At 53.1% G+C, this 13,020-nt stretch overlaps 1 protein-coding gene across 1 annotated transcript in view; it reads left to right on the top strand.

The window, feature by feature from the left end:
• The window catches only part of OPRD1 (opioid receptor delta 1), a 59,041-nt gene extending 47,961 nt beyond the window's left edge, over window positions 1-11,080 (top strand). The window contains exon 3 of the mRNA XM_513259.8: window positions 2,573-11,080. Within this exon, the coding sequence (XP_513259.3) occupies window positions 2,573-3,114 (542 nt within the window). The 3' untranslated portion in view covers window positions 3,115-11,080. The remainder of the gene's footprint in view (window positions 1-2,572) is intronic.
• Window positions 11,081-13,020: the final 1,940 nt, after the last annotated feature.

Below are 13,020 nucleotides of genomic sequence, written 5' to 3'. Positions count from 1 at the left end.
TTCCAGACCAGCCTGGCCAACATGGTGAAACCCTATCTTTACTAAAAATACAAAAATTAGCCAGGCTTGGTGGCGGGCGCCTGTAGTCCCAGCTACTTGGGAGGCTGAGGCAGGAGAATCACTTGAACCTGGGAGGCGGAAGTTGCAGTGAGCTGAGATCATGCCACTGCACTCCAGCCTGGGCGACAGAATGGGACTTGTCTAAAAAAAAAAAAAAAAAATTTATGGCCCATTTCTTCCTACTGACAGCTGGTCACATGGCCCCACCTTAATGCAAGGAAGTGAGAAATATTGTTTAGAAGGCTCCACAGACATAGTAACTAATTAACCTCTCTGAGTCACACTATATCATGAGATGTTGAGAAGGTTAAAAGAGATAATATGTGTAGAATACTTAGGACAAGTCCTGGCTCATCGCCAAGGCCCAATGAATAATAGCTATTAAATGATTAAGCCTGTGAGATAGACAAGGCAGGGACTCCTACCTCCATTTGACTATAGGGAAACAGAATCAGAGAGGTCAGGAGGTTTACTTAGGGTCACACAGCCAGGCATTTTGTGGAATTTGGCCTGCAACCTAGGGTTCCTGCCCCCAGGTCTGTTACTCCTTCTAGTCCCTTTTGTGGAAGTTTGCAGAGGGTTGATGCTGTGGGTGGGAGAGAACAAGCTTCTTGGTTACCTTTGACCCTCACAAGGGCAGAGCCCCTGGTGCCCTTTTATAGCCTGTGAGCCATTGGTCTTGACTCAGCAACAGATCCCCATTCCTCACTGTCAGCCTTCAGCTTACGGGCCATTAACTGCATCCCTCCTGGGGCTGGACCAGATGGGCCTCCTCACTCCACAATCCCTCACACACACACTTTCCCAGTGTGTGCCATCAGCACTTATTGAACCTGTGGGCCACTTGCTGTGTGACCTTAAACAAGTGCTGTTCTGGTTCCTATACAATGAAGGTCTTGGATTCAGTTACTTCTAGGGGTCCTGCCAGCCTGATGTCCTGTGGACCCACTCTGTCTGTGGATTCCTAGCCCCTTCTCATTTCTTAGCCTCAAGTCCATTGTGTGGCTTCTTAAATCCTAGCATTCCAAGAGATCCTGGGAGTCCCCTGGGCCAGCCTCAAGGCTGTATCAGAATCCCACAACACCCCCTAAGGTGTTCATCCAGCCCAAGCCCACACTCCAGGAATGGGGAGCTCATTTCATCGTAGGCACCCTTCCTATCTCAAGAAGGAAGTCCTTGAGTTAAGCTGAAGTCTGCTTTCCTCCCAGAAGGAAGGAAGTTTTGTTTTGTTTTTGTTGTTGTTTTGAGACAGGGTCTCGCTCTGGAGTGCAGCGGCACTATCCCAGCTTACTGCAGCCTCAACCTCCAGGGCTTAAGCGATCCTCCCACCTCAGCCCCCCAAGTAGCTGGGACTGCAGATATGCACCACCATACCCAGCTAATGTTTGTTTTTTTTGTAGAGATGGGGTTTTGCCATGTTGCCCAGGCTGGTCTGCAGCTCCTGGACTCAAGCAGTCCACCTGCCTCAGTCTCCCAAAGTGCTGGGATTACAGGCATGAGCCCCATGCCTGGCCAGGAGGTTCTTGTGATTAAGCTGAGACCTGCTTCCCTCTAGGGAGCCTGACCCTATCCTTGAGTCTTGGACTCCCCCACATATATGCCCCTCTTCCCTGTGGGTACACCAAGAGCTTGAACCCCACTATGCTAAATGCTTTAGGTACCTTAGCCTTTTCTTTTTTTTTTTTTTTTTTTTTTTTGAGACGGAGTCTCACTCTGTCGCCCAGGCTGGAGTCCAGTGGCACGATCTCGGCTCACTGCAAACTCCACCTCCGGGGTTCACACCATTCTCCTGCCTCAGCCTCCCGAGGAGCTGGGACTATGGGCGCCCACCACCATGCCCGGCTAATTTTTTTGTATTTTTTTTTTTTTAGTAGAGATGGGGTTTCACCGTGTTAGCCAGAAGGGTCTCGATTTCCTGACCTCATGATCTGCCCGCCTCGGCCTCCCAAAGTGCTGGGATTACAGGCGTGAACCACCGCACCTGGCCGCCTTAGCCTATTTAATCCTCACGACAATCCTGGAGATGTGGGTACTGTCATTAGCCCCACTCCACTGAAGCTCCAAGAGGTTTAGTAATTTCCTTACACTATGTAGTAGGGCCTGAGTCCTGCTCCTAACTCATGTTGTCTGTCTTAGCAGTCCTGTCCCCAATGGAGCTAGTTTGGAAATGGGTCAAGGTGTTTTGAGTTACTGCAATGACTGGCATTCAGTGGGCTGAGCTAAACGATTTCATTACGGCCACCCATGGACACAAAGGCTGAAAAGGGGCCAGGAGAGAACATAGGGGACCTCCCTGATGAGGGCCAATCCTGCTAGGTCTTTACGGATAACTAAGAGTTCACCAAGTACCGAAGCCGAGGAGGACACTCCAGACAGAAGAATCCCCTTGAACAAAGGCTGGGAGGAGGTGGTGGGACTTGCCCAAGCCTTGGAAGGGTGGGCAAGCAGGTGGGGGCCCCTTAGGCACACAGGCCCCTCACCTCGTCTGTCTTTCCTTGTTTCCGCGGCCCAGACGGGGCAGTGGTGTGCATGCTCCAGTTCCCCAGCCCCAGCTGGTACTGGGACACGGTGACCAAGATCTGCGTGTTCCTCTTCGCCTTCGTGGTGCCCATCCTCATCATCACCGTGTGCTATGGCCTCATGCTGCTGCGCCTGCGCAGTGTGCGCCTGCTGTCGGGCTCCAAGGAGAAGGACCGCAGCCTGCGGCGCATCACGCGCATGGTGCTGGTGGTGGTGGGCGCCTTCGTGGTGTGTTGGGCGCCCATCCACATCTTCGTCATCGTCTGGACGCTGGTGGACATCGACCGGCGCGACCCGCTGGTGGTGGCTGCGCTGCACCTGTGCATCGCGCTGGGCTACGCCAATAGCAGCCTCAACCCCGTGCTCTACGCCTTCCTCGACGAGAACTTCAAGCGCTGCTTCCGCCAGCTCTGCCGCAAGCCCTGCGGCCGCCCAGACCCCAGCAGCTTCAGCCGCGCCCGCGAAGCCACGGCCCGCGAGCGTGTCACCGCCTGCACCCCGTCCGATGGTCCCGGCGGTGGCGCTGCCGCCTGACCAGGCCATCCGGCCCCCAGCGCGCCCCTCCCTAGTGATCCGGAGGCCACATGAGTCCCAGTGGGAGGCGCGAGCCATGATGTGGAATGGGGCAGTAGAAGGTCGGAGGCTTGGGACCGCCAGATGGGGCCTCTGTTTCGGAGACGGGACCGGGCCGCTAGATGGGCATGGGGTGGGCCTCTGGTTTGGGGCGAGGCAGAGGACAGATCAATGGCGCAGTGCCTCTGGGCTGGGTGCCCCGTCCACGGCTCTAGGTGGGGCGGGAAAGCCAGTGACTCCAGGAGAGGAGCGGGACCTGTGGCTCTACAACTGAGTCCTTAAACAGGGCATCTCCAGGAAGGCGGGGCTTCAACCTTGAGACAGCTTCGGTTTCTAACTTGGAGCCGGACTTTCGGAGTTGGGGGTCCGGGCCCAGGACCAGAAAGGGCAGTGGTGGGGACAGTTGCTTGAAAACTGAGCTGCAAGACTGGGCCTCTGTGTAGTAGGGAGGAGCCTCCTGTGAGGGGAGACCCAGAGACAGGACAGCTGGGTGTGGCTACAGCTGAAGATTTGGTCACCAGATAGGGGGCCTGTGCAAAGGGCCTGTGGCCTCAACTTTGGATACAGGATACAGTCCCAGCCCTGAGTTCTAGCAAGGGCCAAGGCTCGCTGAGGTCCAGGTCCGACTTGACACCTTTATAAATAGAATATAAAAGACTGAGGGGCCAGGCATGGTGGCTCAAGCCTGTAATCCCAGCACTTTGGGAGGCCGAGGCGGGTGGATGGACATGAGCCCAGGAGTTTTAGACTAGTCTGGGCAACATGGGAGACCCTGTCGCTACAAAAAATACAAAATTAGCCAGGCATGGTGGTGTGCACCTGCGGGCCTAGCTCCTTGGAAGGTGAGAGGATCGCTTGATCCCAGGAGTTTGAAGCTGCAGTGAGCTATGGTGGTGCCACTGCACTCCAGCCTGGGGGACAGAGTAAGACCCTGTCTCTAAAAAAGGAGAGAGAGGGAGAATGAGGGAAGAAGAGATAGGAAGAGAGAGAAACAGTATACCTTTTGTCTCTTTGACAGGCATGTATTTCCTTGGAATGGGCAGGAATGCCTCAGAATCGAAGTGGCCACAGTGGGGCTTGGGACAGGACAGCAGAGCGGGGGGCAGCCGCTCCAGGATAGGGTAATAAGACAGGACCTTGGTTGGGGTAGGGTCCCCAGAACTGAGTACTAATGGGGGCCCAGAGGCTTGGGAAGGAGAAGGCTTCCAAAACCAGTTAAAAAACCCAGACCCGGAGTGGACCTCCGTGCCAAGGGGTGGTGGTGGGTGGGTGGAGGAAGAGGTGGGCTCCTGCTTCAAGGTTAGGTCTTCCAGTGGAAGGTGGATGCTTTCTGTGAGTCCCCAGGGCCCTAGTTTCTCTGGCCCAGATACTGGAGGACAGAGGACCACCTACTTAGATCCCGTGGATGGTAAGTGGTGCCTGGGACTCTTGGGGGCGGGGGGCGGGGTATGAGAAGCATCAGTTCGCACTTGGTGCTGGGTCCTGGGCCCTGATAAGAACCTGGATGAAATCCTCTTCCATTCTTCCAACATCTGGCTGCATCCATGTGTCTGGTGTCAATGACTCCAGTGAACTGGAACTGCCCATATGGGGACCTGACCTTGAAGGAACTGGGGGGAGAAGCTTTTGTAACTGCAATCCCGGCATCAGTGTGTGTCTCCCTCTGCCTTTCCCCACAGGCTCCCCAGGTCCCCCACCTGCTCCAGCCCAGCTGTCCCCTTCACGCTGCTGAGAGTGATATCCACCTGGAGTTGGGTGTAGAAGTTTTTCTTTTCATTGGTTCGGCATTTTATTCAGGCACTCCTGGATCTTTGCTTCCCAGAATATCAGTGTCTGTCCTTGTTCTCTGTACCTCCCCCGTGCCTCATCTCCTCTCTCTCCGCTGCTCTCCCCTCCCTCACCAACACTGCCTCAGTAATGCACCCCTGACTCCCTATTGAAGCAGTGTGCTGACATCCTTGTAAAAACAAATTTAATTTTCTTCCTTTTTTGGGACAGATGGAAAGAAATTGACGTCTTTGTCTCAAACAAAAGAAAAAAGAAAAAGAAACAATATACTTCTTTTCCTTTTGACAGCCATGTCTTTGGAACAAAAGCTGGGAGGCTGTCACTCCAGCAGGGACTGAATAGCATGCAGGGGGCTGGGGACTTAGGCACCAAGAGGGGCTTTGGGCACGTTAGGGGGAAGGGATGCTCTCAGAGGGCAAAGCACAGCCCCCTTCTCAGGGTGAGGCTCCCAGCAGCCCCAGACCCGGGGATGTGCCTCCTTTGGGAAATGGCTCCCCCGGGTCCTGGAAAGATGTGGGGCCATGCCCAGCACTCACATGCAGCCTGCCAAGCCATTGTGACCTGGGGTCCCAAGCCACCTAGATCACTCTCACTACCCTGTGACCACAGAGACCCCTGTGTCTGAGGGTGGGAGGTCGTCAGCATGGCAGGAGACACTTCTCCTCATCAGGGGCTCCTCCTGTGAATGCTTTGGGGGTATGGCAGAAAAAGGGACAATCTAGGAACTGGGGAAGACTCCTGAAGGAGGTGACATTGGAGCCAGGCTGTTTACTCTCCCTGCAGGACCTGTGTCCCCTCCCAGGATAGGCCTGTTTCAAGGCTGCTTGAAGCCCACTCACTGCCATCTCCTGTGTCTGTAACAGATCTGGCTGTTTTTTGCCCCTTCTGATATGTAAATCTGTCCTGGGGTCAGCAGGGCCCGGGTCCGGACCACGTGTGTTTAAGGTAGTGCAAACTTGTATTGAAATCTACTTCATGCCAAGCATGCACTCTGGGCATCAGGACTCGGAAATGAGTCAGCCTTGGCCCTGCCCTCAGAAAGCCTGAGCCAGTGTTGGGAGATAAAGCATCAACAGATGATTGCACCTCAGTGTGATGAGTGCAGTGACAGGGAGCCCCAGGGAGGGTGTCACGGGGAAGTGCCTTTTCTAGCTTTTCACTAAAACACATGTTTGTCGCAGTTCTGTAAGAGGTGGAAAAGGGTCGGGGGCCCTGAAGGATGAATAGGAGTTGGCCACCAAAAAGAGGAAATAGCATGTGCGGAGGCATGGGGATGTTTAAATGCTTGGCAAACCCAACAAGTTGGGTGCAGCTGGAGCATGGGGCTTAACTAAGCTCTTCTGTGTGCCAGGCTCTCTGCCAGGTGTCTTGTGTGCATCAGCCCACCTGATCCTCAGGACAGCCTGGTGAGGAAGCAGTGTTATCCCCATTGAGGACAAAGAGAGCTGAGGCTGAGAGAGGTCAGGCTACTTGCTCCTAAGTCACAGGGCCTGTTCGTAGTGGCAGAACTTGGGTCCCTGGAATTCCAGGGTCCATGTTTCCAGTTAATTCCAGGCATCAGTGAAGTAGAACGGTCTTAGAAGCTGGAACCCCAGAATGAGGTTTTGAAGACCTAAAACCAAATGGAAAAATCTAAAGGAAACGAGCAATTTTCCATGAACTTTTGTTCCTCCTGAAGCTCTCCAAATCTTCACGTTTCAGAATGTACTGTGCATGGTGCATTTTAAAGCTCTAAATTGACAGTGTAATTCTAGATCGTCACAGGGTTCTCAAAACTGCAGAGTAGGTCTGTTTCCCCCAAAATTTCCATTTATCTCCCTCCAGGAGGAGGGAGGGAAGTTTTTGCCCCTGATTTCAAAATGTCCTACTGTTTCAGATCTCTTCTTCTTCATCATCTTTTTTTTTTTTTTTTGAGCCAGTGTCTTGCTCTGTTGCCCAGTCTGGAGTGCAAGTGCAGTGGTGCAGTCATAGCTCACTGCAGTCTTAAACTCCTGGGCTCAAGTGATCCTCCCACCTCAGCCTCCTGAGTATCTGGGACGACGGGTGTGTGACACCATGCCCAGCAATTTTATTTTTATTTTTATTCATTTATTTTGTTTGGGTTTTTTTTCTGAGACAGGGTCTCCCTCTGTCGCATAGGCTGGAGTGCAGTGGCACCATCTCGGCTCATTGCAACCTCCGCCTCCTGGGTTCAAGTCATCCTCCCGCCTCAGCCTCCTGAGTAGCTGGGATTACAGGTGTGCACCACCATAACCCAGCTAATATTTTTATTTTTAGTAGAGACAGGGTTTCACCATTTGGCCAAACTGGTCTCGAACTCCTGACCTCAGGGGATCTGCCCGCCTCAGCTTCCCAAAGTGCTGGGCTTACAGGCGTGAGCCACCAAGCCCGGCCAATTTTTTTTTTTTTTTAATAGAGACCAGTGTCTCTGTGTTGCCCAGACTGGTCTTGAACTTCTGTCCTCAAGCAATTCTCCTGCCTTGGCCTCCCAAAGTACTGGGTTTACAGGTGTGAGCCACTGTGCCCACCTCTCATACCTCGTCTTGATGCAGTAGAAGTAGTGGTTAAGCCTGGAATCAGATCTTGGCTTTCCCTCTCTGAGCCTCAGTTTCCTCATCTGTAGAGTAGACTTCCTTCACGGGTGGTTGTGAAGATTTAATGTATGTATAGGGATAAGGCCCAGAACGTAAGTAAACTCTAAGTACATGGTAAGTGGCAGTTACTGCTTACAAGTGGAGCCAGGGTTCAGGGTCAGAGCTAGAGACCTACAGGGACGAGTAGGTGAGCTGTCGGGGCTAGTGATGGAGAGAGAGAAGAGACTGGAGATCCAGCTTGGGGATCCCCTTGCTTCCTGGCCCAGAAGCCACCATGGAGAGTGAGAAGCTGCCAGAGAAGCAGGAGGAGGATGGAGAGAATGTGCTACCATGGAAACTGGAGGAGGAGGGCGTTCCCAAGAGGAGGGAGTGATGGATAATGTCAAGTGTCATAAGAGAGGATGCGAGTAGGGAGGGCAGGAGGGTGATGGGAGCTCTCCAATTTAGTTTTTTACATGTCCCAGGCAGCCCCCAAGCCTGGATCAAATCCCAGCTCTCAAGCTAACTGGCTGTGTGACCTAGACAAGGGATTTGCCTTCTCTGAGCTTCGGTTTCCTTCTAGAGTTGAGATGTGGGAATTGGTCCATCTCTAATACGATCGTCAGTCTCAATAAGAGTCCTAGCTTTGCCAAATTCTTGGCCACGTGCTAGCAGTGTGATCTTAGGCAAGTCACTTCACCTCCACGAGCACTGTCTGAAAGCTAGAGATATGGTGAGCAAAGTGCCACCAAAGTGCCTGGCACATAGTGGGGCCTCAATACAGGCTTATTCTCTGATAATTACATGGGTGCCAGAGGCAGCTGCTCTAAGGAGGCTTGCTGGGCTTGGAATTAGAAATGCTCCTCAAGGGCTGGGTGCAGTGGCTCACGCCTGTAATCCTAGCACTTTGGGAGGCCAAGGCGGGCGGATCATGAGGTCAGGAGTTCAACACTAGCCTGACCAACATGGTGAAACCCTGTCTCTACTAAAAACACAAAAATTAGCCAGGCATGGTGGCATGCACCTGTAATCCCAGCTACTCAGGAGGCTGAGGCAGGAGAATCGCTTGAACCCAGGAAGCGGAGGTTACAGTGGGCCAAGATCTTGCCACTGTACTCCAGCCTGGGCGACAGAACGAGACTCTGTCTAAAAAAAAATTAAAAAGAAATGCTCCTCAAGTTGGAGAGGGCCCTGTAGCATCCTGAGAGGACTTGGAAGAACAACAGTCCAGGCTGGACACCTGCTGGGTCTCTGTCCAAAGGCCAGCCCTCTCTTTGTGTCAGCCGCAGATCCCTCACCTAGGGCATGACTACTGGCTGCCAGCTCCCACTAACACCTGCTGCAGATCCAGACTGAAGCCGGCCCCAGCGGCCCCAAAGCCCCTAGGAAGTGACCACCCCCCATCCCTGGCACCCAGATCCTGGCCCCTGCACTCACACACAAAACACATACACACGCCTCTCTTTCATCATGTATTTATTCCTTTATTTCTGGGAGCTGGGAGGAGTGACGGGAGCAAATCAGGACCTGGCCGCCCCACGCTGAGCTTGCAGATGTTGAGAGCTGGGTGACAGATGGCTCTGTGGTTCAGGCTGCAGGCAGCTTGGGAATTCAAAATGGGGCTTAGAGAGGAGCTGGAGGGGGCCCTCGAGGTGGACGTAGTGATGCAGTAGAGCATGGCGCTGCGAGGTTGCCCGGGTTCTAGTCCCAGCACCATCACCGGGGATGAGCCGTTTCAGAGTGTGGCACTCTGTCACACTCCATTTCATTGAGAGGCCACTGAGACATTATCAATGGGTAATGTACAGCACTTCCATGGCATAGCTCATTTAATCTTCACAGCATGATGATGAGGTAGGCATAGTATCATTACCTCCATTTTACAGATGGGGAAACTGAGGCTCAGAGAAGGGAATGACTTGCCCAAGACCACATGGCTTCTCAGTGATTGGCCCAGCTAGGATCCCACCTTTGGTCCTTCAAGTCCACTTCCTCTGCTTTCCTCTTCCTGCACCCTGAGAGGAAATGCTCTGAGTATACCGAGGGTCCTCAGGAGACTCTCACATCCAGCTCACAGTCACAGGCTGAGCATTCCCTGTGCTGGGTTCTGCACCTCATCATGTTGGCAGCAGAGGCACGTGCCAGCTGCTCAAAAAACTCCTGTAACCTTGGTAGATCCCTCTCCCCATCCATTTCTTCCTTGCCTTGGAAGTCCTGCTTGTTTGATAATTTTCTGACTGACTGCCATGTTGTTGCCGTGTGACCTTGGGCATGTCATTTCACTCTGAGCCATTTCTCAGTCATGGATGACAGCACTTACCTGATGAGAAGTTGAGAAGATTCAGAAAGAGGCTATGAGTGAAGGACCTTGTCTGTTTTGGTCATGAAAGTGTTCCCAGGAAATGCAAATGGGCACACAGTAGTTATCTACTGAGCTAATGAACAATGTCCCTGGTGCATAGTAAGTGCCCAATAAAATGCAGCTTTTTTCATATTATCTAATGTTTTAGGCCGTGCCTGCACCAACCCATGCTTCTTTTTTTTCTTTCTTTCTTTTTTTTTTTTTTTAAGACAGAGTCTCACTCTGTCACCCAGGCTGAAGTGCAATGGCGAGATCTCGGCTCACTGCAACCTCCGCCGCCCGGGTTCAAGCAATTCTCCTGCCTCAGCCTGCTGAGTAGCTGGGATTACAGGCACGTGCCCGGCTAATTTTGTATTTTTAGTAGAGACAGGGTTTTGCCGTGTTGGCCAGGCTGGTCTCGAACTCCTGACCTCAACTGATCCGCCCACCTCGGCCTCCCAAAGTGCTAGGATTACAGGCATGAGCCACCGTGCCCAGCCCAACCCATGGTTCTTAATGCTGCAGGTGGGTCCGGAGCAAGGCTTTTCTCTTTTAACCATCTCCTTGAATTTCAGAAGGTGGGACAACATGTGCTGGAAAGCAGTTCTTAAGAGGACATCTTTTCCCAAGCTCCTTAGCCATGCTGTCCTCTCCTGCCCTCACCAGGACTGCCCTCTCAGGGACCCAAAGAGGAAGGGACAGCCTGGAAAGGAAGAAGGTCCCGGGCCATCTGCGTCATGGGGATGGAGTCCCTTGGTGTGTTCCGGTGCAAATACACTCCTGTAACGGGGCTCATCTAGAATCTCCTCTTGGAATGAGGAGACTGCAAATGTGGTTTTGAATCTTCATTGTCCACTTCGTTGCTGTGATGTTGGGCAGGTCTCTGTCCCTCTCTGGGCCTCTGCACGATGGAGGGGTAGGAGTTGATGGTTCTGAAGGCTCTGCCATCCTGGGAAAGAACTGAGACACTTCCCTCATGTTCCTGGGTCCCAGAAACAGACACCTGTTGGTAAAATCTACTGGGCATTTGCCCAGAGACAGGGAAAAGCATGCCTGGGGGTCTGTAATAGGAGCTGCCCCAATTAGGGGCAGGGAGGCGGGCATGTAAAAAAGGAAGCTTAAAGCTTTGTTTTCAGGCTTTTTGCCTACCCCAGGCTCCATCTTGGTACCAAGGACTCAACCTTCTGTTTTCTCAATAAAGTGAGCCCTCTTCTCGGTGTCTGCATCTCTGGCTGTTTTGTTTGCTCACCTCTGCCAGGTTCCCTTGTAAGGGGCCCCCAGTCTGGGGGATCACATAAGCCTATGGGGAAGTCTGGCTCTGCCCTGAGGATGTGTCTCAGAGGGAGAGGCAATGTTGTCCTTAAGAACCCTAGTTTGGACCAGGTGTGGTGGCTCACGCCTGTAATCCCAGCACTTTGGGAGGCCGAGGCGGGTGGATCACGAGGTCAGGAGTTCAAGACCAGCCTGGCCAAGATGGTGAAACCCCGTCTCTACTAAAAATACAAAAATTAGCTGGGCATGGTGGTGGGTGCTTGTAATCCCACCTACTCGGGAGGCTGAGGCAGAGAATAGCTTGAACCCGGGAGGCGGAGGTTGCAGTGAACCGAGATTGCACCATTGCACTCCAGCCTGGGCGACAAAACGAGACTGTCTAAAAAAAAAAAAAAAAAGGCTCTAGTTTAATGGGAGAGACAGACACACAGGCAGGCATTTCCTAGAGCGAGCTCTGAACCAAACCAGGCCTCCGTGCTCCATTCCCCTTCCACCCTCTGAACTGGCTCCTCCCCTTCCCTGTGCCCCGCCCCCCCGCCACTCCCCTGATCTAAGTCCCTTGTCCTCCAGAGCCCTCCCCACCCCACATGCCTCTTGGGGCTCCACTAAATCTCTCTCCCATCTCTCTGCCCCTCAGTGATCCTTCCTTCAGGCCATAGAAGCACCAGACCTCCTTGTGTGCATTCAAGGTGGCCCTGGGGTGGGAGTTAGAACCCCGTTCCCCAGGAGATCTCCGCTTCCTCAGTGTTCTCAAATAGTCGCTGGCCCCTGTGGTTAATAAGTAACTCCCTGGAAGGCAATTCTTTCCTGACCCAGATCTGTTTCCCATCACATGTGACCCATCCTTAGGAGGCCACCAGAGCCTGGAGCCTCCCCCAGCCCTGGGGCAACTTCCCTTCAAAGTCCTCAACCCAGGGCCACTCACCTTGGGGCCTGTTCATGTCAAGGTGATGAGCACCAAGGCAGATGGGCAGCCCTGATGCAGACTGGGATCCCAGCATGCCTCAGGGCAGGCTGTGTGGGCAGGGCCAGGGCGGCCAGGCTGCCCGGGGGTAGGAGTTGGGGTGGCTTCTTGGCCCCACTCTGCTCATAGAGAGAGACTCAGTCAGGAAGACTTCACAGAGGCCTGAGAGATCTAGTCAGAGCCAACTCCCACCAAAGCTGGGAAGGACAGCTGTGAAGGTGAGAGAGAAAGAGAGAGTGTGTGTGTATGTGTGTGTGTGTGTGTGTGTGAGCACACAGCATGAGTGAGAGCATCTCGGTGTTGATGTGAATGTATACAGAGATTTTTTTTTTTTTGAGAGGGAGTATTGCTCTGTCGTCCAGGCTGGAGTGCAGTGGCGCCATCTCATCTCACCACAACCTCCAACTGTTGGGTTCAAGCGATTCTCCTGCGCCACCTCCCTAGTAGCTGGGATTACAGGCACTCGCCACCATGCCCGGCTAGTTTTTGTATTTTTAGTAGAGACTGGGGTCTCACCATGTTGGCCAGGCTGGTCTCGAACTCCTGACCTCAAGTGATCCACCCGCCTCAGCCTCCCAAAGTGCTGGGATTACAGGTGAGAGCCACCGTGCCTGGCCTATCCAGAGATTTTTTTATTCACCTTTGTGTATACCCTGAGGAAAACCTTATCCATATGACCACTTTGGGCCTCACTTTCCTCTTTTGAAAAAGGGGCCGGGCGTGGTGGCTCACGCCTGTAATCCCAGCACTTTGGGAGGCCGAGGCGGGCGGATCACCTGAGGTCAGGAGTTTGATACCAGCCTCAACATGGAGAAACCCTGTCTCTACTAAAAAATACAAAATTAGCCAGGCATGGTGGTGCATGCCTGTAATCCCAGCTACTCGGGAGGCTGAGGCAGGAGAATTGCTTGAACCTGGGAGGCGGAGCT

Source organism: Pan troglodytes, chromosome 1 (genome assembly GCF_028858775.2).
Source record: "Pan troglodytes isolate AG18354 chromosome 1, NHGRI_mPanTro3-v2.0_pri, whole genome shotgun sequence".
Lineage (NCBI taxonomy): Eukaryota > Metazoa > Chordata > Mammalia > Primates > Hominidae > Pan > Pan troglodytes.
Note: the sequence above shows the minus strand (reverse complement) of the source record. Positions and strands in the feature narration are given on the sequence as shown.